This window comes from Pristis pectinata, chromosome 40, assembly GCF_009764475.1.
Source record: "Pristis pectinata isolate sPriPec2 chromosome 40, sPriPec2.1.pri, whole genome shotgun sequence".
Classification (NCBI taxonomy): domain Eukaryota; kingdom Metazoa; phylum Chordata; class Chondrichthyes; order Rhinopristiformes; family Pristidae; genus Pristis; species Pristis pectinata.
In genome coordinates this window covers 1,560,082-1,587,090 of record NC_067443.1, presented here as the reverse complement: position 1 = coordinate 1,587,090, position 27,009 = coordinate 1,560,082, and the positions used below count along the sequence as shown (strand labels likewise).

At 47.8% G+C, this 27,009-nt stretch overlaps 1 protein-coding gene across 1 annotated transcript in view; it reads right to left on the bottom strand.

The window, feature by feature from the left end:
• Positions 1–2,576: 2,576 nt before the first annotated feature.
• iqgap3 (IQ motif containing GTPase activating protein 3) overlaps positions 2,577–27,009 on the bottom strand; it is a 136,424-nt gene continuing 111,991 nt past the window's right edge. The window contains exons 31-38 of the mRNA XM_052045848.1: positions 26,010–26,112; positions 24,028–24,172; positions 19,924–20,011; positions 18,153–18,365; positions 15,821–15,987; positions 10,473–10,598; positions 9,891–9,999; positions 2,577–7,390 (exon numbers count right to left, since the gene is read on the bottom strand). Of these exons, the coding sequence (XP_051901808.1) occupies positions 7,277–7,390; positions 9,891–9,999; positions 10,473–10,598; positions 15,821–15,987; positions 18,153–18,365; positions 19,924–20,011; positions 24,028–24,172; positions 26,010–26,112 (1,065 nt within the window). The 3' untranslated portion in view covers positions 2,577–7,276. The remainder of the gene's footprint in view (positions 7,391–9,890; positions 10,000–10,472; positions 10,599–15,820; positions 15,988–18,152; positions 18,366–19,923; positions 20,012–24,027; positions 24,173–26,009; positions 26,113–27,009) is intronic.

Here is a 27,009-nt window from a genome sequence, read left to right as displayed (position 1 = left end):
CAGTTAAGGTGGTGAAGGGCCTCATGAAGAAAGCGCAAGATGGATGAGAGGATTTCCACAGAAGTCTAATGATTTACAGAAATGCGCCACTGCAGAATGGCCTTTCACCAGCCTAAATGCTGATGGGTCGACGCATACACACTAACCTTCCAATACATGAAAACCTGTTGACACCTGAAGGAACACACAAGGTCAAACAGGCTAAAGAGGAAGGGAAAGAAAAACAGAAACGGAATCACAAGACAGCGAAAAGCCGACCAGTCCTGAAGCCTGGGGATCAAGTGCGAATCCGAGATCATGATTCTGGCACATGGTCCATGCAAGGAGTTGTGCAAGAGGAAGTAAATCCACACTCATACCAGATCCAGACAGAGTGAGGGACACCTCTGAGGAGGAACCGCGTGGATCTACGACCACGAGCTCCAACCCATGGCTGTGACCCGTCCCCGGTCAGTACACCAAAGGGGCCAGCATATGGAGAAAATGAACACGTGGACCAGAGTTCCCAGGAAAACACCAATGCAGCAAATGAAAGCAACACACCTGCGGAAACAAGGACCAGACCAAAAAGGACCATAAAACCACCTCAGAGACTGATTGAAAGCTGCTGAGTGGACAAGGGTTCTTGGCAGGTTTATAAGGACAAAGTATTGTGTTTGCTTTTTTCTTTAAAGGGGGAAGATGTGTTATTATGTAGTTATAATAAAGAACTACAGCTCCCAGCAGGCAATGCAAGGGGGTCACATGGGGGAAACAGGAAGTGGCTGGAAAGAGCGGGAAAAGCAGCCAGCCTGGTGTTGTAGGACTGTGCAGTCTGTTGTTTTCAATAAATGTTCCCATGTTAAACCCACGCCAAGTTTGTCTCGTGATGAAGAACAAACATAACAGACGTTGACGTTTTGGGTCAGTCAGGAGAGAGGAGAAAGAGAGACCCTGCCTGCCGGTCTCTGTATCAATGGATGAGAAACAGTTACTGTGTCCGTCGCTACAATCCACGGATGGGTTTTTGGAATAATCCAGTGGAGTCCACTTTGTCGTCAACCTGTAGAAGGAAACAGGTATTTGTGTGAACGGCCACGTCTCGAATGCTTTTCGGGGTGGCAGATACTTTGGAACAAGGCAGTGGAGATCTTCGGTGACTGAGGGGTTCCACCGCGGAGCATTTGGATTTCGTAATTTCTCTCTATTCTCTCTCTACATTTTTTCTTCAGTCAACGGTGGTTGTTGAAGAAACCTTTGCTCACGTTTCACCTTATGGCTTGCTGAACTGAACTTTGAGAACTATTCCTGGACTTGGAGTTTGGGAACTTGCCACACGCACACTTTGAGTTTAGTTTTTTTTAAGGTGTTAATATTTAATATCCAACATTTTTACTTTTATTTTTCTTATTATCTTAAGTAATTATTAATAAAATAGGTTCTAACACATACATGACTCGGTGTGTTTCTTTTGTTGCTGGTACATAACAGCGGGACTGTTGTGTGAGGACTGGCCCGCTGAAGTCCAGGCCAGATGTTGTGCGAGCTGACAGCTGGAGGAGGGTAATGGAACGCAGTAAGATGGATGTGCAGCGGCTGTGTTAGGGACAGGGTGTCCGGTGAATCCAAGTCTCTCTGCACCAGGGTCAGGCCCTGACACCATTCCTGATCACCAGCTGACCCTGCAGGAAGGAGATGGGAATAAGGAAGACACCGTCAACAAGTCCAGTCGGGTTTATCGTTGTGTGCACACGTACAGTGGGGTACAGGTACAAAGAGGATCCCAGGCACATGGGTACAGACAACACACAGGATATAAATTATACAAGGCAGTGAAGAAAAAAAAGACAAGTCCACTGCAGTGCAAAAGGTGGTCCATAGCATTCAAGTTTGCAGATGATGCCGTTGAAGGTCACACCTCAACAGCGATGAGTCGGCGTACAGGAAGGAGATAGACATGACAACAACCTCTCTCTCAAATGTCAACAAAACAAAAGAGCTAGTCACTGACTTCAGGAAAGGGGGCGGTGTACATGCACCTGTTTACGTCAATGGTGCTGAGGTCGAAAGGGTTGAGAGCTTCAAGTTCCTGGGAGTGAACATCACCAATCGCCTGTCCTGGTCCAACCATGTAAACGTCATGGCCAAAAAAGCTCACCAGCGCCTCTACTTCCTCTGGAGGATAAAGAAATTCAGTATGTCCCCTTTGACACTCACCAACTTTTATCGATGCACCATAGAAAGCATCCTATCTGGATGCATCACAGCTTGGTACAGCAACTGCTCTGCCCGGGACCGCAAGAAACTGCAGAGAGTTGTGGACACAGCCCAATACCTCACAGAAACCAGTCTCCCCTCCTTGGAATCTGTCTATACCTCTCGCTGCCTTGGTGAAACAGCCAGCATAATCAAAGACCCCACACACCCGGATCATTCTCTCTTCTCTCCTCTCCCATCAGGTAGAAGATACAGGAGCCTAAGTGATAGATCCTCCATTACATCTCCAGAGGGACTATGTAGCTCCATGTGCACCTATTCCAGGTCTCCATTTCCTCTAGATCTGCCCACTGAGAACGTGCAGAGGACCTGCCAAAGGTCAGCTCAGCTTCATTGACGATTGCCCTCCGTTAAGTCTGCACAGCAAACACACCGATTCAAGTTTAGTTTTTAGTGTCTAATGCTTTTAATTTATTTATTTTGAGAAAAGAAAAGAACACAAAGAAAGGTTATTCAAGGTCAAAAGACAAGGGCTTGGATTCGTGGAGCTTTGATCCCAATTTCAGTCAAAGTTATTGTCAAGGGAGAATTATTCCATTTTCCACAGCTGATGGTTGCTGGCTTCGCACGGCAAGACTGAATATATTGAGGTTGATCTCAACATATGGACAATTTCAAACCACGAGCTTGCATCTGCCAGTTTGCGGCTCAGTGTGAATCTCCAGAGCAGCAGGAGAGAGACTTGCATCCCACTGCCGTACGGTGGGTTCAGACTCACCTTGAGCTCTGCATTAACACACTGATCCCTCTTGCTTGCCACTATTCAAGTATCTGGTTCCCATTATAGGTTGTACATTGAAACCCATTCTGGAGCCACGTTAAATGCTCCAAAGCAGTGCGTAGCCTCCAGCTCCAATGTACAAATTAAAATACTGTGCACAGGGAGTAAACGACAAGCTCCAGGAATAGACAGAGGTGAAGAACAAGACAGAAAGAGCAACATGTACAAGCAGCATTTACAATGTGTAGTGATTCTAGCAAACATCTTAATCACAGTTGTCACACTCAACCGTTTTGTTTTCTGTACCATTTTAAAAAAAATATTTCTTCAGGCTTGTGTACAAACCTAAATAGTGACCCTCAGCAGATTTGACCCCAGGGAGCATCACTGCCAATCACAAAGGCCCCTCTTTTGGGCTCGGCCCAACCATCTAGAGCACGTACCCCTGGCTCGTTCCCTCCTGCACTGCTAACTCGCACCAGAGACAGATCCGCTGGTCAGACAGATTGTCCTTCTCCGGCTGCGTCTGGGTCCATTGAGCTAGGGGGTCTGCAGCTGTCTAATAATCCACTCTGATCCACTGGTTACCCTGACTGGATGCCACCACGTCCACTCTGTCTTGCCAACTGTTGCATTTGGAGGGCGGCAGAGGGAGGAGAGAAGGGGCAATCCACTGAGCCCCAAGGTCTCCGCCTTCACTAACAACGCAAGCTGAAGGGTAAAACACAGGGAGAGAGAGAGACGAGGACGTTTCAGGTCAGTCACTAAATCCAAACTGTCTAAAGAGACAGACTCTGGCCCCGTGGGTGGTGCTCCAGAACCAAACTGTTAAAAGTGCATCCAGACCACAAGCTTTGGTTCTCCGATATTTTATTTCCTTTCATCCACCACTCTGGCTTCGAGGTCCCAGCTCGGTGCTGCGTTTCATCAGCTCTGCGGCTGCCCTGGTCAGCTCAGTTTAGAGTAGCAGGGACTGCGAACGCCCACTGGGAACCCTCCCTACCTGCCCAGCCCACTTCCACGCTCCACCTTTGCTTTCCGATCGGAGTCCAGCACCTACGCCCTCCCAGACTTGGTCACCATCTCCAACCTTCACTCCCGCATCTGCCAATCACCTGGATCCACCTATCACTTGCCAGCTCTTGGCCCACCCCTCCCCTCTTGACACTGGCCATCTCCCCTCCACTCTTTTGGTCCAGATGAAGGGTCTCGACGCAAAACGTTGACTATCGATTTCTCTCTGCAGATGCTCCCTGACCTGTTGAATTCCTCCAGCTACTTGTTGTTTAGTGAAAAATACCCCACCACCCTGCCTTTGTATTTAATGATGGAGGCCATTCAGCCCCTTGGGTTTATGCCTACTCTTTGACTATTCCTAGCAATCCAATTCCCCCACTTTGTTGTACCCTACTCTCTCATACGCCCATCAATCCCCGCTCCCACTACAATTCTGCCCACCCCTACACGGGATAATGTACAGAGGCAAGCCTTTGGGAAGTGGGAAGAAATAGGAATGCCCAGGGGAAACCCACGCAATCATGGAGAATGTGCCAACTCCACAGAATGAGAATCGCTGGAGCTTTGCAACGGCAGCACTGCCACGCAAACTGTGCAATATGCTTAAACCAAATAGGACAGATCGACACTTGCCCACTGAGGTACCAGCAGTGCCTCAGTAGGTGACACCCTCCGGAATCAGGTGGTGAAGGGTTTGTGCTCATTATCCAGGGTGATTCTCCCAGGGAAGCACTGTACGGTCAGCAGGACACAATGCAACAGAGGCCCCAGTGCCTGTCTTCAGTGGAATATAAAGGATCCCATGCAAGAGTTCTTTCTGGTGCTCAGTGCAGTTTTTAATCTCTGAATCAGCATCGCTATAGCACAAAGTCCCACCCACACTGCTCAGCTGTGACCAGATCCACTGTAGTGGCAAAAGTCTTTACCCGGGGGGGGGGGGGGTGGGGGGGGTGGATGGTGGGAGGAGTAGAGACTAGATCGGGGGTATTTAAAGAGAAAGTAGATAAATGTTTGAATAATCATTGAGGGCCATGGGGAACTGGCACAAAAAAAAGAGTTGAGGCTTGGGCAGATATAGTGAATGGTAAGGCAGGCTTGAGGAGGCATAATCTCTTCACACAGGCGATTACTTTGGGAGAGCAGGTACTGTTACCAGACTGCCCCTATGCACGGCTGGTGAACTTGTTTTCAGTGATGCTGGTTGAGGGCAGCTCCAGCAGAATGCCGCTCATTTTCCAATACAGCCACAGACCTTTAGAGTCTATGGTTTGATCAAGCTGCTGACTCCAGCTGCAAGCTCACTGGGCGCTCTCCGTGCGCACTGGCGCTCAGAGGGCACACCCCGAGCACCAGTGCTCAGAGAACATTTTTTAAAAAGTTAAATTTTTTTTTTGTACAATTGTTACAATTAAAATCCCAGCACTTTGATAAAATAGATATCATGAATTGAGGTTGTTGAGTAAATAGTCAGCCTTGAATTAGATTTCTTTCATCAGTTACCAGTCGATCAATTTATAGCAATTGGATAAAAAAAATACCATTAGAGTAGATAAGTAGCGGGAGTCACTGCTCAGGTCAGGGTGATGGGGGATTGATGCAGGTAGAAAGCCTGGCTCAATGTCACACCCTCCACCTGTTAGCAAGTGCCTGGGTGAGACTGCAGGTCACAAGCTCTGGTTGGTTGACAGCCTGAGCTGACAGTAGCTACCAGTCTGACCTCAGTGTATGAACAGGGAATCAGTAGCCAAACCGGGAGAAAGTGACAAACACACTGTCAGAACATGGGCTGGGCCATCAGACAACCGGACCAAAGTGCCCCACCCTGAAGCACTCTGGAAGCTGGGGGTTAACGAACCATACTGATTATTCACTCCACTATCCTGCCTGGGAATGAGCTTGGGCCTTGCTCCATCTGGGACACCCTCCACCCAAAGTATGCCGGCTGACTTGATCAGATCCGAGGAGTGACCACGGCTCTTGGTTTAAAATGCTGGAAGCCTCCTTCAGCTCATGCCACTGAGAGCAGATACACCTTGGATGGGAAGAGCAGGCACCCATGGCCACTCTCTGCCTGCCGTTCAACTGATCCCTCAATGCCACCATTTCACTGAACTATTGCCGCCTCTGCTGTCACTACTCAGAAGAGTGGGCTTTCACCTGCTGTTCCTTCCCATAGTGGAACACATACAGAAACCCAGAGGGTCCCAGTCCTACCACGACGATCACAATGTATTCAACAGATTTCCAATGCATGGGGTGTGTTTCAATGGCTCTAGTAACTGAGAATACAGTAGCTCTGTTCTGCAATAGGCCAGGGGTTGCAGGAGACCTCCAACCTAACATGCCAAGGATGCAGTCAACATCACACCCTGCACAGAAGTTTGTCTCTACGGCACAGAAGTTCTCATGAAGGACGTTTCCTAAACACAGAGCCTGCCAGGGTGGAGGCAACTCCATCCTCAGGTATAAAATCATGAGGTAAATACAACTGGCCCTGGTTCAAAACCAAGGAACACCAAGACTCTGTTAGGGTCTGCCAAGCAAGCACACTGTGGTGCTCACACAAGGGTGTCTGAAACTCGTCACTGAGGCATTTACTGTGGAGCTCCGAGACAGCAGGTAACTTTCCAATCCAATCGACAGGTCGTGGAGCTAGACACGGATGTTGTTTGGATGCACTGAATTTAGGACTGGGATAAAACAGAACCTGCTTTCCCCCCCACTGGTTGGGAGAATAGGGTTGCAGCTGACCTCTACCTCCTGATGGGTCCACAGCCAACCCGCCCCACCTGACAGGCAGCTGATGGGTTTGGAAGGGAGGGCTACTGCAGTTTGCCTTCCATGGAGAGGGATGAGCAGGAGCCAAGGAAATGGCTGCAGCTCCCCATTATTACACGGGGGAAGTTTGGAGGACAACCCTGGAGGTCCGAGATGGGAGAAAGTGGATCCGTTACCACCAGAGCCACCAGTGACGCTGTTCAGGGACCTGGTCCCAGATGTTCTGGTCCTCTACTTGAGGATAGGATGCCGGATTCCAGATTCTGCAATAAACCTTTTGTAAAAAGCCCGATTACACCTCAGAGGCCATGATTCTCGATTCCTTTCTCCCGGCTAGTGGAGTCCGAGGTTGATTTGAAGCAATAATATATTAAATATATAAGTGCGTCGGCACACTTGTGTGCCGCAGGTGATCTACCGTGCTACGTTCTAGTACTAGTTGCATCTGCGCAGCAGAAGCAGTGGTTACGTCGGGTGGCAGAAGCAATAGGATGAGACAGCGGCTCATTTCTTGAAGAACTTCTTGTTGAGCAGGAAGATCAGCAGATTTACATTGACCTTGGCCTTGTCGAACATCTTCATCACGGCCACTCCCTCGTACTGCAGCTGGAGGAGGTCCTGGGGAAACAGAAGAGAAAACGGAGCTTCTGTCTCGGCCGACCAACTCGCTGATACAGGCAGTGGAAAAAAAGGAAATCAAGGTTGCCGCGCAGGTCAATAGGGTCATTAGGAAGGCATATGGTGTGCTGGCCTTCATCAGTCGGGGTATTGAGTTCAAGAGCTGCGAGGTAATGTTGCAGCTCTATAGAACTCTGGTCAGACCACACTTGGAGTATTGTGTTCAGTTCTGGTTGCCTCATTATAGGAAGGATGTGGAAGCTTTAGGGAGGGTGCAGAGGAGATTTACCAGGATGCTGCCTGGATTGGAGAGCATGTCTTATGAGGATAGGTTGAGCGAGCTGGGGGTTTTCTCTTTGAAGAGGAGGAGGATGAGAGGTGACTTGATAGAGGTGTACAAGATGATAAGAGGCATAGATCGAGTGGACTCTGAGACTTTTTCCCAGGGCGACAATGGCTAACATGAGGGGGGCATAATTTTAAGGTGATTGGAGGAAAGTATAAGGGGAATGTCAGGGGTAAGTCTTTTTGTTTTACACGGAGAGTGGTGGGTGTGTGGAACACACCGCCAGCAGAAGTTGTGGGGGCAGATACATTAGGGACATTTAAGAGACTCTTAGATAGCCACATGAATGATAGAAAAATAGGGGGCTATGTGGGAGGGAAGGGTTAGATAGATCTTAGCAGGATAAAATCTCGGTACAACATCTTGGGCCAAAGGGCCTGTACTGTGCTGTAGTGTTCTATGTTCAAACAAAACTGCAGATGCCGGAAATCTGGAATAAAAACAAAGTGCTGGAAACACCCAGCAGTTCGAGAAGTCGGGGACACAAGAGACTGCAGATGCTGGGGCAGGAACAAAAGAAAACTGCGCGAGGAACTCAGTAGGTCGAGCAGCATCTGTGAAGAGAAGTGGACGGTTGACGTTTACCCCACCTCCCTCATTTGGTTCCACGCTCTGCCTTCTTTTCCAACCAGACTCCACCATCTGCAGCCCTTTGTTGCCTCCACCTATCACCTCCCAGCCCCTGCCTCTATCTCCACTCTCCCCTCCTCACCTGGATCCACCCATCACCTGCCAGCTCTCGCCCCACTCCTTCCCCTCAACTCTTCACACCGGCCATCTCCCCTCTTATCTCCCAGTCCAGAGTTTGAGAAGGCAGTTCGCCAGACCACAACAGCACCACCCTCGTCAGAAACAACACTCAAAAAGCTGGAGGGACTCGGCGGGTCAGGCAGCATCCATGGAGGGGAATGGATGGTCAACGTGTCGAGTCGAGACCCCTGTCACAACCCGAAACATTGACTGCCCATTTCGCCCGACCCGCTGAATTTCTCCAGCACTTTGTGCATTGTTCCAGATTCCAGCATCTACAGTCTCTTGTGTCTCTGCCCTCAGATAGTTTGATGATATCAGGACTGCTTTCAGTAAGCAAAGTGCTTCAGGTTCAGCAGGGGTGAGTCAGACCCACCCCGTCAACAAAGGTCTTGGACCTGAAACGTTAATTCTGTTTCTCCCTCCACAAACGCTGCCTGACCTGCTATTTCCAGCATTTTGTCTTATTTCATTTCTATGGTTATGCAATGCGTCAACACATCAAGGTCTTTCACAAGAGCAACATGAAACAAAACCAACAAACTGCAAATATTAAGCAAAATCCTGATCAAAGAGGCAGGTTTTAAAAGGAGAAAGAGGCAGAGAAATTTGGGGAGGGAATTCCTGAGTTCAGGCACACTTGGCAAAACTGGAGTGTTGAAAATCGGGGAAGGGCAGCCACGGGAGAGACTTTGCCAAGGAGCAGAGCCCACCTGGAAGATGACGACTCTGCTTCCCCGTGGCTCAGTACAGAAATGCACCAGCAACGAACCACAAGTGGAGGATTTGCATTCCTGTACACCCTTTCACAGTCTCAGACAATCCTGATGTACTTTACAGCCAGTGAAGTATTTTTGTTTTGGAAGTGTGGTAATGGAGATCACGGGTTTGATCCCTGACAAGCCAAATAGTGTACTGGCACTCACTGAAAAGATTACTGCATGAAAGGGCGAGGAACCAGAGAGAGGATAATGAGATGATGGAGAAAAGTAAGCAAGCTTGCTTCTCTCCCTTGACACCGGAGCTGGTCAGTGAACTCAGTGTGAGGGATCCTTGCAAGGGTGGATGCCACAGAAACTGTGTGTGTGTCACACTAGTATGCCCAGTGTATTAGACACATCATATACATTTATCGCGTAACCTTGAACTGGAATACCAGCCCACGAGTGATCTCCCTGGTTGACTTCCTCTGATGCAAGCCAAGAGTTAAAACCATTCCAGGTTAGTCAACTCGAGACAGAGAGCCGTTTCATCGGGGCTAATGCCACCTTCACCAGATGGCGTTGAGCAACGGGAACCAGGGCTGTCGAGTCCAGACACATGGAGGCGAGGTATGACCCTCGTGTTACTGGACTTTGCCGTGATCAACGAGGCCCGTGCACAGGAAACGTCCGCAGACCTTACCTGGTACTTCAGCTGGAACCTTTCCATGTCCACACCCATGAATCGAGCCTTCACCTCGAAGGTTCCCACCTCCTCACTCTGCACAATGTCAAAGATCACATTCCTGAACCTGGAGGCAGAGAACAGATAAAGCCAACATCTGCAGAGGAAAGACCAGGTCCCAGCAACAACATTTCGCATACTCAGTGGGGAGAGAACGCCATTCAGGCTACCTAACTTGTTTTCTCTGATAAAGGGCCCTGAATCTGAAACGCCAACTGTTCCTCTCTCTATAGACACTGCCTGACCGGCTGAGTGTTTCCAGCATTTTCCATTTTTAATTCCAGTACAACGACAGATGTATGTTACCAGGACCCGTCATCACTGTGCACTTTGTTCTCACTCTCAGAGTTTGGATCTGCGGTGGAGCCAGAGGTTGCCCAACGTGAGTCACAACAGAAGACGGAAGGACATTGTTCTCTTCCAGCTAACGTCCGTCAGGACTGAAACTATTCCATAGTCTCCAAGAAAAGCAGCTCAGCCTCCTCTGCAAAGCTTGCGCAGCACTTGGCCATAGTGTCAAACACAATATTGCTGACTTACTGGCTGGTGGGCAGGTCCTCGATCTCCAGCAGCACCCCTTTCTCTTGCAGTCGCGCAGCAGTGTAGTTCAGAGACAGGGCTTTACTCTTCTTTCCCTTGGCCTCTGCAGGCTTCTTCCCAGGGCCCCTGTAAGCATCATGCATGAGATGTTAGACACAGAACATCGAGTGCCAGCAGCCTAGAGAAAACTCCTCCAAGGCCAGGGGAGCAGGACGGGATACAGCCTTGGTTTAATATTCAGGCTGGCACCATCCCGTTATTTTCACTGGACCGAACACCGATTCAATAAAAACACAACTAGGGGCAAAAGTGGGCCATCCATACCTTCAGATCTGCACCACCATTCACTGAGAGCACAGCTGATCCTTCACCTCAGTGAGGCTTTCCAGCACCATCCTCCCATCCCTTAACCCATCAATCCCAGGTTTGAATGAACCACGATTCGGCCTCCAGAGTCCTCCGAGGTACCCCTGTTCCCAGAGAATACCCTCATCCCAGCCCTAAACAGCCTACTCCTTCGTCTGAGACTGGCGTGGAGGTGGGTGGAACCAGGTGGGGAGGGGATGATGGGCAGACGGGGAAGGGAGAAGTGAACAAGGGGAGAGGAAAACAAGGTGGATGGGCAAGTGTGTGGGGGAATAACCCCATGTCCTCCTCCCTCACACACTCACCCATCCACCTAGCTTTTCTCCCCTTCCTTTGTTCACCTCTCCCATCTCTCTCCCCCCCCCCCCCCCCATTTGGTTCCACCTGTCCATCATTCCCTTCCCATCGAGTTCCACCCACCACCGTCTCACCGTTCCTCACACCCTGATACACTGGCCATCTTTCCTCTCCCCCCTCAGTCTTGACTCGAAACGTTGACTTGCACCTTTTGCCTCCACAGATGCTGCTTGACCTGCTGAGTTTTTCCAGTGTTGTTTTTTGTTCCAGATTCCAGCATCTGCAGTCTCTTTTGTCTTCTGAAACTGGTGGGGGACCCCTCAGTCAGGAGAAACATTCTCCAAGCATGCTAATATATTGCCCCCAATATTGTGCAGTAATCTCGTCTGGAACTTGCTTTGTTTTCCAGTGTTTTCTCTGGTACTGATGCCAGGACAAAGCCCCTCACCACCACCACCCCCCTGCCAATCCCAAGTTCTGGAACGGCAGGGCCATGGCTACAAAACAATGTCCTGCACTTGCCAGAAATCTGGAACAGAAAACGCTGGAAATAAATTGGCAGGTCAGGCAGCATCCGTGGAGAGAGAAACAGAATTAACGTTTTAATTCTCTTTCCAAAGATGCTGCCTGCACTGCTGTACTTTTCCAGCACATCGTTTTTATTTACCTTTACTACATTTGTCCTCGGGGACCATTTGAAAAATCTGAGGAAAGCCCACCATTTCTCTCCCCACCTCTTAAACTCTAGGATGTGGGTCATCAGGTCCAAGGGATGTGTCAGCTTTTGGTTCCATTCATTTTTCTAACACTTTACTTTGTATGGCGGAGGACGTTCTGACTGGTTGCATCACCGCCTGGTATGGAGGCTCCAATGCGCAGGATCGCAAGAGGCTGCAGAAGGTTGTAGACTCAGCCGGCTTCATCATGGGCACAACCCTCCCCCGCCATCGTCTTCAAGAGGCGGTGCCTCAAGATGGTAGTATCCATCACTAAGTACCCTCACCACCCAGGACATGCCCTCTTCACGTTACTACCATCGGGGAGGTGGTACAGGAACCTGAAGACCCACACTCAATGATTCAGGAACAGCTTCTTCCCCTCCACCGTCAGATTTCTGAACGGTCCATGAACACTATCTAGTTATTTCTTCTTTTTTGCACCATTTATATTTGTAATTTATGGTAATTTTATGTCTTGCACTGTACTGCTGCTGCAAAACAAGTTTCACGTCATACGTCAGTGATAATAATTCGGATTCTGATTTAAGTTCCTAATTCTAAAAGAAATCCTTGGCTCCCAGGTATTTTCCTGAATATTGTGTGCATATTCTACTGTAAAGACAGGTAAAATTATTTTTTAAGCATCGCCAATACTCCATTTCCTTGCTTGCCATTATAACTTCTGTCTTTTCTTACAGTGCCCTTGTACAGGCCTACAAAAGCTTAGTCTTTTTATTTTTCACTAGTGTGCTCCATTTACTCAAGCAATTTCTTAGCATCTTTGCTGACTTCAAATAACAATCTTGTGATGAAAATCAAAAAACCTGCAGATGCAGGAAATCTCTCCCACTGGAAACCTACTCTTTCCCAGTTCTGACACAGGGATGAAGACACAAAGCATTGACCGTTTCTTTTTCCGCAGATGCTGCCTGACCTGCTGAGTTTTTCCAGCATTTTGTTTTTGTTTCAATCTTTTGGCACTTCCTTTAATTTAAAACAACCTTGAACTGCTCCTTTGCTTTGGTCAGGCTAGATTTTAAACATAGAACACAGAACAGTACAGCATGGGACAGGCCACTCGGCCCACGATGTTGGACGATTTTGATGCCAATTTATACCAAATGTCCTCCTCCTGTGTATCATCCAGATCCCTTCATATTCACGACTCTATCTAAAAACCTCTTAAACTCACCAAACTGCCTGCTTCCACTACTACCCCTGGTAACCCATTCCAGGCACCTACAGCTCTGTGTAAACAACCTGCCCCTCACCGCCTTTAAACATCCCCCCTCTAATCTTAAAAGCATGTCCTCTGGTGTTTGACATTTCTACCCTGGGGAACAGAGTCTGACTCTCTCTCATAATTTTAAAAACCTCTATTAGGTCTCCCCTCCAGGCACAGTAGTATAGTGGTTAGCGTAACATTATTACAGTGCCAGCGACCTGGGTCAATTCCGGCCACTGTCTGTAAGGAGTTTGTATGTTCTCCCCGTGTCTGCGTGAGTTTCCTCCAGGTGCTCCGGTTTCCTCCCACATTCCAAAGACGTACGGGTTAGGAAGTTGCGGGCGTGCTATGTTGGCGCTGGAAGCGTGGTGACACTTGCGGGCTGCCCCCAGAACACTCTACGCAAAAGATGCATTTCACTGTGTGTTTCGATGTACATGTGACTAATAAAGAAATCTTAGTTTATCTAACCTCTCCTTATAGCTCATACCCTCTAATCCAGGCAGCACCCTGGTGAACCTCTTCTGCACCCTCTCCACATCTAGCCCATGGAATGGATCCATCGTCCCATCTGCCCTGCTTGTCTCCCCCATCCTGGCTGCAGCCCAAAACTTCCTTTCTTCTCTTTCTCATTTTAGATGAAGGGTTTTTGACCTGAAATGTTAACTCTGTTTTCTCTTTCGACTGATCCTGCCTGACTTGCCGAGTATTTTCGTTACTGGAGTATCAGTAGCTGGCTTTGTACGGGAACCCTGCCTGATTTGCTGTGTAGATAGATCACAGCAGAGTAACAGGCTCACCTAGTCCACACTGACCATCACGCAGCCATTTATCCTAACTCCTTTTCATTCTTCCCACATTTCCCATCAACTGGCCGCAGTGTCTCCCTACCCCTCACCCACACAGTAGGGGGATGAATCACAGCAGCTGACTAACCCACCGACCCCGCATGTTGTTGGTACGTGGGGGGGGAACCGCAGCCCCCGGGGGGGGAGAGACCCCATGCGTTCACAGGGAGAACGTGCAAACTCCGAGTGGAACCCAGGTCACTGGAGCTGCAAGGCTTAGGAGTGGCCTGCAAAAGGGTTTGGATTTTAAACCTGGCCCGTCCAATAGAAAAGCTGTTAGGTACCAGATGATTCCTGAAATGATGGATTTGTTGTACGAGAAGAAATTAAGTAGACTAGACAATATCAGAGTTTAGAAGAAAGAGAGGCAATATTAGTGAAACACACACGATTACTTAGGGGCTTGACAGGGCAGTTGCAGAGATGATGTCAGCTAGAAAAGGGGTCACCATCTCAAATTAGGGTTTGGCCCTTCAGGAGTGAGGCGAGAAAAAAATATTCTTCATCCTCAGCGTAGTTAAACTTCAGAATTCTCTATTGCAAGGGCAGTGGAGGCTCAGTCACCAAGTGTAATCAAGGCAGGCTTGATAGGTTTTCAGGTATTAAGGGAACCAAGGGATAGGCAGTCAGTGCAGTGAAGTAGCACGGAGGTAAAAGCATGGGTGAGCACAGTAGTGTAGCAGTTAGAGTAACACTATTACAGCGCCAGCGACCTGGGTTCAATTCCGGCCACTGCCCGTAAGGAGCTTGTATGTTCTCCCCGTGTCTGCGTGGGTTTCCTCCGGGTGCTCCGGTTTCTTCCCACATTCCAAAGACGTACAGGTTAGGAAGTTGTGGGCATGCTATGTTGGCGCTGGAAGTGTGGCGACACTTGCGGGCTGCCCCCAGAACACTCGACGCAAAAGATGCATTTCACTGTGTTTCGATGTACATGTGACTAATAAAGAGATCTTATCTTACTGAACGGTGGAGCAGGCACAAGAGGCTGAATGACCTACTCCCGCTTCTATTTCTTTTTATACATTGTGAATAACAAATTATTCTTTAAACATTTGCCATTGCTCATCTTTGGTAGGTTTACATCAAGTTTTGTCTGATAATTTGTAAAGTGCTGTGGGACATTTCACTGTATTAATACAAGGTAGCAACAGGAGCACACTCTTAATATCGTTTTGCTGTTCAGTCAGATCACGATCCATGTCGTAACCCCTCAGCTCTGAACAAATATATTCATTTTGAATTAAAAAAAAAATTGATTCCCAAACTCAATGCATCAGGGTAGGAGCAGTGTTCCAGATTATATAGATCATAGGGTCACACAGCACAGGAACAGGCCCTTTGGCCCAACTCATCCATGTTGACCAAAGTTGCCCATCTGAGCCAGTCCCATTTGCCCCGTATCCCTCTAAACCTTTCCTATCCGCGCACCTGTCCAAGCGTCTTTTAAATGTTGTTAATGTACCTGCCTCACCCACTTCCTCTGGCAGCTCGTCCCATACACGGACCATCCTCTGGGTGAAGTAGTTCCCCTTAGGTTCCTAAGGAATCTCTCCCCCCTCACCTTACACTGATGCCCTTAAATTTTTTGATTCCCTTTCCCTGGGATAATGACTGTGTTCTTTAACCCTCTTGATGCCCCTCATGATTTTATACACCTCTGTAAGGTTCCCCGATCCTCTTACGCTCCAAGGAATAAAGTCCTAGCCTGTCCAACCTCTCCCTATGACTCAGGCACTTGAATCCTGGCAACTCCTACTCTCTATAGAGCTTCCTGTCATCAGCCCTGACAGGTCTGGCTTCCTTCCTTATGACTGTCGATGTTTCCACTAATCTGCTGTGACCGGTGTGATAGAACACTAGCAGGCAGGTTGCTCTGCTAACACTGTCACTCACGTTCCCTTAGCTGTCAGGTTGTCAAGGCAGGTCTTGATGTACTGGTTGTAGTAGTCAATCTGCTCCTCGAAGAATGCTGTCTTGGAGTCCATCCTGTGCAGCGTCTGCTTCAACTTGCTCAGCTCTGCCTTGCGCTGCTGCCGGTAGCGCCGGTGATTCTGGATGTCCTGTGGCAAGGGAGAGACCAGAACATGAGAGGGGCCCCCGAGGCAAGGATCCCACCTTCCTGACAGACGCTGATCAAGAAGTAAAGAGGCAGCTGTATAAAACTTTGGTCAGGCAGAGGGGCACGATGGATCCATTCCATGGGCTAGATGGAGCTCATGGGCCAAGCAGTGCACCCGGTTTATAAATGCCATTGAAAATTGGTAGGGGCGTTGAGTATACCTCTCGCTGCCTTGGTGAAGCAGCCAGCATAATCAAAGACCCCACCCACCTGGGTCATTCTCTCTTCTCTCCTCTCCCATCAGGCAGAAGATACAGGAGCCTGAGGGCGCGTACCACCAGACTCAAGGACAGCTTCTACCCCGCTGTTATAAGACTATTGAACGGTTCCCTTATACGATGAGATGGACTCTTGACCTCACGATCTACCTTGTTGTGACCTTGCAACTTATTGTCTACCTGCAACGCACTTCCCTGTAGCTGTGACGCTTTACTCTGTATTCTGTTATTGTTTTACCCTGTACTACCTCAATGCACTGTGTAATTAATTAATCTGTATGAACAGCATGCAAGGCAAGTTTTTCCCCTGTACCTCAGTACAAATGACAATAATAAACCAATACAATACAACACTCCATCCCAGGCAACATCCTGGTGAATCTCCTCTGCACTCTCTCCAGTGCAGTCACATTCTAGTGTGGTGATGCAGTACTCCAGCTGAGGTCTGATCAATGTTTTAGAAAGTCTGAGCATAACTTTTTTTTTTAGAAAGAACTGAGCATAATGGAGCTGAGAAAAATAGAAGGCTATGGGTCTCTAAGGTAGGGACATGTTCGGCACAACTTTGTGGGCCAAAGGGCCTGAATTGTGCTGTAGGTTTTCTGTGTTTCTATGTTTAACCTCCCTGCTCTGTGTTCAATGCCCAGACTAATGAAGGCAAGTATCCCATATGTTTTCTTAACCATGTATTGATCTGTGCTGCCACCTTCAAGGATCTTTGGACTTGTACACCAAGGTCCCTCTGTTCCTCAATACTCCCTGGGACCCTACCATTCACAGTGTGTCCCCCAGCCTCAGTAAGTGCTCTTAAAATGCATCACCTCACACTTAACAGGATAAAACTCCACCTGCCACTTCTCAGCCCATCACATTGTTACCCTGAAGCCCAACACTGCTCTCCACACTGCCGACAACTCAACAATCTTTGTGATATCTGCAAACTTACTGAACCAGTTACGTTCATCCACATCATTCACGCATATTACAAACAGCAATGGTTTCGGCATCGGTCCGTGGAGTCCGTGTATACAGAGTGCAGTGTTGCAGCTTGCTTGCTCTCTGGGTATTTGAAGAGTTCTTGCCGCACTTCAGCCCCATGCTCTTCATGTTTGGGCACCCAGTGTGGAGGGATGCCAGTCCAGTCTGTGCGCCCCCCCCCCCCCAACCACAGGTCTGCACCAGGGCCTGGCCGAGGTGGCCAGTCACAGATCTGGGCAATGGGCCTTATGGTGATCCCGCCCACGCTGACTGCTTGCCCCACCTCCAAGGTCACGCTCCTGGAGGGGGAACCCACTGTGTCCACTGGCTTCTGGGACCCGTGGGCACCGCGGGGTGGGGGGTTGGAGTGCACCCTGTGAGGCAGCATTTTAGTTTATAGAAAGCAACAAAAAGAAAAATAATACATTTTAACACAACATAAAACAAAATGGATTAGATACAGATACGGGACCTTCATGCAGCCAGGACAGGTAGGGAATAAACTAGGAACCAACAGTTACGCCTTGGCAAAGCTCAGAAGGATACAGCCCATCAGTTATCTCAGAAAAATTGAAAACTTGCTTTATGAAACACTACAGCCAGTGCCAACCACCTGCTTCCCCCTTCCCTACCCGGCTAAAGTTAATTAAACCCAATCTCACCCGAGGCAACTGTGAGTTATTTCAGTCTTGAGCTCATCATGTCTGAGACTGCCTCTCGAGAGCCAGACAGTGGCCAGTTTAGTCTCTGTGGAATGCCCATTAGAGTTGGAGCTGTAACTGGTATTCAGGTATGCTCTAAGCTTTCATAGGGCAAGGTAAGCTTCAGGCCCCAGTGATCTGCTCCCACCCACTCCCCCCCAGCTGACATGCCCACTGCTCTGGGGAGGGTAGGATTCCCATTCTCTCACCTTGGCTATCTCATTGATCAGCTGCTGGTAGTCATTGGCAGTGGACACCACACCGATAGCTTCCAGCTTCCTCAGACTTCGGATGATCTTCCTCTTTTTTTCCTCTATCGGGAGCTTGTTGTCCAGGAGCAAGGACGGGTTTCGCTTCATCTTCTCCGGGGTGCGGGCGTCACGCATCGCTCGCTTCTGAACGATGCGGTAATGGTCTGCCACCTGGACAGGGACGAGGATTAGACGGGCAAGTTCATCGCACCCATTAGGTAAAAGTCAGCAAAGTATAAAAAAAGTCTTGGAGGATGGAGCTTATCGAGCTGCATTTCCTTTCGAACCAAGACGACATAAACATAGAAAAAACTACAGCACAATTCAGGCCCTTCGGCCCACAAAGCTGTGCCGAACATGTCCCTACCTTAGAAATTACTAGGCTTACCCATAGCCCTCTATTTTATTCAGCTCCATGTAACTATCTAACAGTCTCTTGAAAGACCCTATCGTATCCGCCTCCACCACCGTTGCCGGCAGCCCATTCCACGCACTCACCACTCTCTGAGTAAAAAACTTACCCCTGACATCTCCTCTGTACCTACTCCCCAGCACCTTAAACCTATGTTCTCTTGTGGCCACCATTTCAGCCCTGGGGAAAAGCCTCTGATTATCTACCTGATCAATGCCTCTCACCTTACACACCTCTATCAGGTCCCCCCTCATTCTCCGTCTCTCCAAGGAGAAAAGGCCGAGTTCCCTCAACCTGCTTTCATAAGGCATGCTCCACATTCCAGGCAGCATCCTTGTAAATCTCCTCTGTACCCTCTCTATGGCTTCCACATCTTTCCTGTAGGCAACCAGAATTGAGCATAATACTCCAAGTGGGGGTCTGACCAGGGTCCTATATAGCTGCAACAATACCCCTCGGCTCCTAAATTCAATTCCCCGATTGAAGGACAATACACCATATGCCTTCTTAACCACAGAGTCAACCTGCGCAGCCGCTTTGAACGTCCTATGGACTCGGACCCCAAGATCCCTCTGATCCTCCACACTGCCAAGAATCCTACCATTAATACTATATTCCACCAACATACAAGACCCGTTGAACTAAATGGCTAACACAAGGGGGCATAATTTTAAGGTGACTGGAGGAAGGTGTAAGTGGGATGTCAGGGGTAAGTGTTTTTTTTGTTTTACACAGAGTGGTGGGTGCGTGGAACGCACTGCGGCAGAGGTTGTGGGGCAGATACATTAGGGACATTTAAGAGACTCTTAGATAGCTACATGAATGATGGAGAAATGGAGGGCTATGTGGGAGGGAAGGGTTAGACAGATCATAGAGCAGGATAAAGTGTCGGCACAACATTGTGGGCCGAAGGGCCTGCACTGTTCTACGTTCTATCCAGAGGGCACAGATAACGGGGATAAACACGCTGCAGAGGGTGCTGACCCTGTCCACAGCTGCCCCCCATCCCCAACTCTGCTCACTGTTGGCCATTTTGCACACCCCATTCCTGGCAACTTTTGGTTGCCATGGGAACAAAGGGCAGAGGGAAGTCCGCCTGTTAGTGGAGATGGCTGGAAAATTTCCCATCAAGGCACAAAACGCTGGAGGATCTCAGCAGGCCAGGCAGCATCTGTGGAGGGACACGGACATCTCCCCTCCATCTTTCAGTCCAGATGAAGGGTCTCAACCCAAAACATCGACTGTCCGTTTCCCTCCATAGACGCTGCCCGACCTGTTGGGTCCCTCCAGTTGTTTTCTGTATCCCTCTATACTTGCCTGATCCGTTGAGGCAGATGTTCGCAATATTTCAGTCAATGAGTCTCCAACTTGGGACCTGATCACATCCACAATCAGCTGCTTTGTGCTAAAATTACAGAAGCAAGGTGATGAACACAATCCCTTCAGTTTCAAGTATAACTAAACTGTTACAACTTAAATTCCAGCAGCCAGGGATAAGAGAAACCCAGCTGTGACCTGGGAAAGAATAGCGGCCTCCAGAAATAGGCTCAAATTCACTCAAATGTCAAGGCCTTAGAGAAGTTGCATTGGAGATTTATCAGGAGTTGAGAAGCTGTGGTTGTTCTTACAAGGCTTAAGAGGGTGGATACAAGGGATAATTCTTCTCCCAGATTGGTGAACCTGTGGAATTTTCTCCCACAGAAAGCAGTTGGTCCCAAATCATGGCTTGGTACGGCAACTACTCTGCCCAGGACGGCAAGAAACTGCAGAGAGTTGTGGACACAGCCCAGCATGTCACAGAAACCAGCCTCCCCTCCACGGACTCTAATTGTGCTGGCTGCTTCAGCAAGGCAGTGAGAGGTGTAGACAAAGACCCTGTACTTTCCTCCTACGTTTGACCCCCCCCCCCCCAGGCTCATTCTCTCCTCTCCCTTCAGGCAGAAGATACAGGAGCCTGAGGGCACATACCACCAGGCTCAAGGACAGCTTCTACCCCATGGTGATAAGACTATTGAATTGTTCCCTTATACGATGAGACGGACTCTGACCTCACAATATACTTTATGACCTTGCACCTTATTGTCTCCCTGTACTGCACTTCCCCTGTAGCTGTGACACTTTACTCTGTATTCTGTTATTGTTTTTACCTGTACTACCTCAATGCACTGTGTAATGAATGACCTGTACGATCGGTATGCAAGACAAGTTTTCCACTGTACCTCAGTATGTGACAATAATAAACCTAATACCAAATACATATATTCAGGAAACCAATAAATATATTCAGGAAAGGGCTAGGTATTGTTCCTAGAGCAAGAGGGATAAGGGGAGTAAAGCTGAAACATGGGACAAATTTGACATGGTAACTATACTCTACTGAATGGCAGAGCAGGCTCAGAGGACCAAATAGCCATGTTCTGCTCTTATTCTGTGTACTTCGCTGTTTCCCTTGGCTGGGATGTCTAGAGCCAAACGTCACATCGAGATACGGGCTGGTCAATCAGGACCTGAAGACAGACAAGATTCCTTCTTGAGGTGAATCTTTGGAATTCTCTACCTAAGGAGGCTCAGTTGCTGAGTATATTGAGGAGAGACGTGGATATTAAGGGAATCAAGGGATAAAGGCTTAGTAGAAGAAAGTGAAATTAAAAACCAGCAACGATCTTATTGAATGTCAGAGCAGGAGTGAGGGGCTAAATGCCCTATTGCTCCTGTTTATGTTCTTGTTCCCCTAACCTCTCAGTTCTATAAGGAGATTTAATAGTGATCAAATTCCAAATTGTTTTGATAGGACACGTGAGGAGAAACTGGTTCCAGCAGCAGTAAGCAAAAGGCACATTACTGGCAAACATAACACGCGGGGAGATGAGTGCGGTTTGCTTTTAAATTGTGCACAGCGTGGCTAAGGGCAAGTATCCCAACCCTGGGAAAGTTGCAGGGTCAGGGGCAGGTAGTGAGACAAATTAACACCTTTTTCCCAAAGAGTCAGAATGGGCACAATCGCTAAAAGTTCTCTTCTGTGTCACTGAGACGTATGAGGACACTTACGAGACAGGGTGAACACTGATAACCTGCCCTGCAACTCACCTGTCTGTACTATACAGAGGATCCCCTGGGTTACGAATGGCCCTGACTTACAGAAAGCTGACTTTACGCAAATTTTAAAGTATTTTTGAACCAGCAATAATTGTAAAATGCTTTATGGTATTCATTAATGACGGGATACTGTATATATTCCATTTGTTTAATTATGGGTAGTGTTAGGTGATTATACAATAAAATAAAATTAATGCACAGCAATACAATATGGGTAGCTATAGACGTTTCTGACATGCAGAAAGTCGGCTTACTGCAGTTCCCAGGAACCATCTGTAATGTGACCATGGTGTAAATTTATCAGAGTTTATGTCTGAAGCTGATAAAAATCTTTGCAAATGAGAGTAGAATAATGAAAAAAAAGTCTATTGATAAATAATACCTTGGATAATATCGTTAACAAAGACTTGTTAGCTGAAGTAAAGACCAACAAAAGCTGAAGGCAGCTTACAGAATAGGTTGGGGAACTAGCTGGGTGACAGGAGGCAGGGATTAGGGACAGTGGTCAGGTACTCAAAGCAAGCAGGGTTTGACCAATGATAGGCTGTCGGTATTGGTGCTAAACCTATCACCATTTTATAAATGATTTCTATGATGGCAGTAATGAAGTTTGCCGATAATGCGAAGGCGGCAGGACTGTAGGCAGTGCCGATAGAGTACGAAGTGAACAGAGTCAATGAGCAGCACCCAACACTGATGCAAGTTTATCCGATCTGGAACAAAAAAGGAAGGAACAGAGTTGATGTGGAAAACTAGAAGCAATGCAGGTCTGAAGAGACTTGGTGACCTGGGTAGGTGGATCATTGACCAAAAGTCTGCTGAAACACTGGTCTTTACCTCCTGACGACTGGAGTACAAGAAGTTATGCTCGGTAATACAAAGCACTGGTTAGACCACACCTGGAGCAGCTCTGGATATCCTGACTTCAAATGAGAGCAGTCTACCTTTACTGTGGCTCTGCTACACTTAAGAGTTTGAGGAGATTTGGTATGTCACCAAAGACTCTTACAAATTTCTACAGATGTACGGCGGAGAGCATTCTGACTGATTGCATCACCTCCTCGTACGGAGGCTCCTATGCACAAGATCCAAAGAGGCCGCAGAAGGTTGTAGACTCAGCCAGCTCCATCACGGGCACAACCCTCCCCACCATCGAGGACATCTTCAAGAGACGGTGCCTCAAGAAGGTGGCATCCATCACCAAGGACCCTCACCACCCAGGACATGCCCTCTTCTCGTTACTACCATCTGAGAGGAGGTACGGGAGCCTGAAGACACACACCCGATGAATCAGAAATAGCTTCTTCCCCTCCGCCATCAGATTTCAGAACGGTCCATGAACACTACCTCATGATTCCTCTTTTTTTTGCACTATTTTTGTAATTTATGGTGATTTTAATGTCTTGCACTGTACTGCTGCCACAAAACAACAAATTTCACATCATATGTCAGTGAAGATAAACCTGATTCTGATTTACAAGGACAGATTACACAAACCATTCTTTGTAGCTAGGGTGAAAGGCAAGTTGATTTCAATTTATCAAACATTAAGGTGATAAAGCAGACAGATAAATAACTTAAATTGGTTGAGAGGTCTTGGGACAAGAGGGTATTCTAAAAATTAGATTTAGGTTAGTAAACACATCTACAGCCAAAAAGGAAGGCAGAGTTTGGAACTCAGGACCGATAGAAGTTTGTCTATCCAAGACACTAGGAAACTAGGGATGTAGAGAACAGAATATATAGAGTTAGGTTGTAGATTAGCCACAACCTCACTGAATGTCAGTGAGGGACAAGGGGTTGAGTGGCAGCATTCCTGTGCATCCAAATCTCTTTTGAAATCCACTGCCGCTACCGCTTCAAGCAGTGCTGGTCTCTCGCCTCAAATATCAAGCTCAACATAATCCCGGCACTTAAAAACACAACGAATGCAGCTTTTCCCGACTCCAATTGCTTGGGTGCAATCTCTACCACAATCTTTAATTTCTGTTTTAATCACAAACCCCTCTCTACCAGCCTTCCCAAACTACAACACTCCAAATCAACTCCTCGATTTCCTAGGTCCCATTCTGCAGAAGGCTACCTTTTAAATTCTTATGTGCACCTTAAGGTCCTTCGCATTTCTGGTGCCGTGATCTGACGCATGCAAGATCCATCTAGGTCTTTGACGCAGGTCCATTTGACATCCCTGCTCCAGTGGGAGCCGTCCTCTGGAATTCCTTCTCTTAGAAACTTGCTTCCACTTCCTTGTTGGGAGGTGGGACTCAAGCTTTCCGAAACACTCGTCAGTCCACAACCAAGTGCAGTCTCTGGATCCCCACTTACCTGAGCAACAAACCTTTGGTATCATTTGTCTCTTTGCCACTTTTACAGATATCAAATTTATTGGTGAGAGTCAGTGAGACCTCCATTTTGTAGAGTTGGGCCAAATGGTCTTCATGCAGATCATTTGCATTCACAGCTCCTTCACCTTTGGAAAGAGAATGGAACATGTACAAAACCAGTGAGGCAGTGGTACAGGATTGTTAAAGCAGCAATGGTAGGATCAGCCACAACCCAGCCCAGTTATTTCCCAGCTACAGAAGAACACAACGTTCATGCCCTTAAACACATACAGGCTGTCCGAGTAGTGAAGAGGTTCTGTTTTAAGTTGATTTTGTCCATAGTCGGAAAATGCAAAACAAAACCATTCAATAACCACACCTCCACAGTGTTGTAATGAATGGCATCAAAAACACACGACTGATAAGAGAGAAAAATTACTAGAAGGGGAGAGAGGAAACCAGTTCTGCCATTTGCTGGAACACACGTATGTCAGAGTTTAGAATTTAACAACATTATGGTAACTCATCCGTGTGTAGGGGTGTCCATAACCCAGGGACGGCCTGCACCCCATTGACTCTGCATTTGATTACCTGACCTATTATTTCATAATCATCACTGTTGACAACAGCCTTTTATTCCGTATGTAAGTACACGAGTTTAAATTCCCCAGCTGTTATGGTGGGATCTGAACTTGGGTCAATTGTCCAGACCTCTGGATTGTAATCCAGTAATGTGAACACTGTGTAACCAGACCCCATCACTGTAAGAGTAAGAAGAAATGGAGGAGCGGTGACTATGGAGCTGTTAGGTTGCTGCAAAGCCAAAACACAGCTTAAAGTAACTTCAGGTATGTAACTTTAAAGTGAGAGAGACTGCACTTCTACACAACCTTCCAGACCATCCCAAAGCAACTGACAGCCAAGTGAGGTACTTTCTGAAATGTCCTCAGCAACACAGCAGTCATCACACATACAGGACAGTCCCACAAGTATTTCATTAGGAGTTTGAGATTTGGTATGTCAGCAAAGACTCTCGCAAATTTCTACAGATGTACGGTGGAGAACATTCTGACTGGTTGCATCACCGCCTGGTACGGAGGCTCCAATGCACAGGATTCAAGGAGGCTGCAGAGGGTTGTAGACTCAGCCAGCTCCATCAAGGGCACAACCCTCCCCGCCATCGAGGACATCAAGAGGCAGCACCTCAAGGCAGCGGCATCCATCACTAAGGACCCTCACCACCCAGGACATGCCCTCTTCACGTTACTACCATCGGGGAGGTGGTACAGGAGCCCGAAGACCCACACTCAACGATTCAGGAACAGCTTCTTCCCTTCCACCATCAGATTTCTGAACGGTCCATGAACCAATGAACACTACCTCGTTATTCCTCTATTGCACTATTTATTTTTGTAACATATAGTAATTTTTTATGTCTTGCACTGTACCACTGCCGCAAAACAACACATTTCACGATGTATGTCAGTGATAATAAACCAGATTCTGATTCCAAATGTGATACTTGTTAAGGGATAAATATTAGGCACAAGGGAGAAGTCATTAACCTGAAAGGTTTGTTCTGCTTCTCTCTCCACATACGCTGTCTGACCTGTTGAGTATTTCCAACATTTTCTATTTTTATTTCAGATTTCCAGCATCTGCAGTTTTTTTAAATATAATTTTCAATAAGGGAGAATGCCCCCGGCAATAGTGGCCATGGGGTCTTTTACATCCATCCAAGGAGGCAGTCAGAGCCTTGGATTAATTTCTCTTCGGAAAGGTGGCACCTACCAACAGTACAGTATTCCTTCGGTACTCTCACAAGATTTAACCTGGTTTCTGGGCTCAAGTCTCTGTGTTGTGACAACGTACAACCTTCTGACTCAAAGCCAATGTTAACCATTCACTAGAAGAAATCCATTCCTTGGTTTTAGTGCCACAGGATGCATAGATTCAGAAAACCAGCAGTGATGAAGTACTTGCCTATGAGTGATTCGACAGTGGGTACGTCTCCTAGGTCCTCCAGCAGTTCGTGAAGTGGGTCGCTGTGCTCCACTGAGAGGGAGTCCTGGTGTTGGAGCAGGAGCTGGGGAAACACAAGCAGAGCAGAGACCGCAAAACAACTTCAGAGACAGGTTGCAGAAAGAAAATTCTCCCATTGAAAACAGGGGAAGACTGAAGTCAGGCAGTGGCAGGTGTCAGTCTGGAGGTGAGGACAGGCATCCTCAGGTTTATGTAATTTTAACCCAATGAGCAGAAGGACCAGGAGGAAAAGAGGCAAGTCCACAGCTGGCTGTGAGGAAGATCTGAGCAAGATGACTTACCCGCGACATAATGTTGCAGCTCTATAGAACTCTGGTTAGACCACACTTGGGAGTATTGTGTTCAGTTCTGGTTGCCTCATTATAGGAAGGATGTGGAAGCTTTCGAGAGAGTGCAGAGGAGATTTACCAGGATGCTGCCTGGATTGGAGAGCAATGTCTTATGAGGATAGGTTGAGCGAGCTAGGGCTTCTCTTTGGAGAGGAGGAGGATGACTTGATAGAGGTGTACAAGATGATAAGAGGCATAGATCAAGTGGACAGTCAGAGACGTTTTCCCCAGAGCAAAAATGGCTAACACGAGGGGGCATAATTTTAAGGTGATTGGAGGAAGGTATGGGGGGGAGGGGGGTAGGGGAGGAGGGTGGTGGATTCAGAGGCAAGTATTTTCCCCCGCTCCGCAGAGTGGTGGGTGCATAGGACGCACTGCCGGCAGAGGTTGTGGGGGCAGATACATTAGGGACATTTAAGAGACTCTTAGACATATGAATGATAGAAAAATGGAGGGCTATGTGGGAGGGAAGGGTTAGATAGATCATAGAGCAGGATAAAACGTCGGCACAACATCGTGGGCTGAAGGGACTGTGGTGTACTGTTCTATGATGTGTGATATTTGGGTAGAACCTGAAGCAATTGTCTTATGCTTAGAAATGCTCAGAGCTC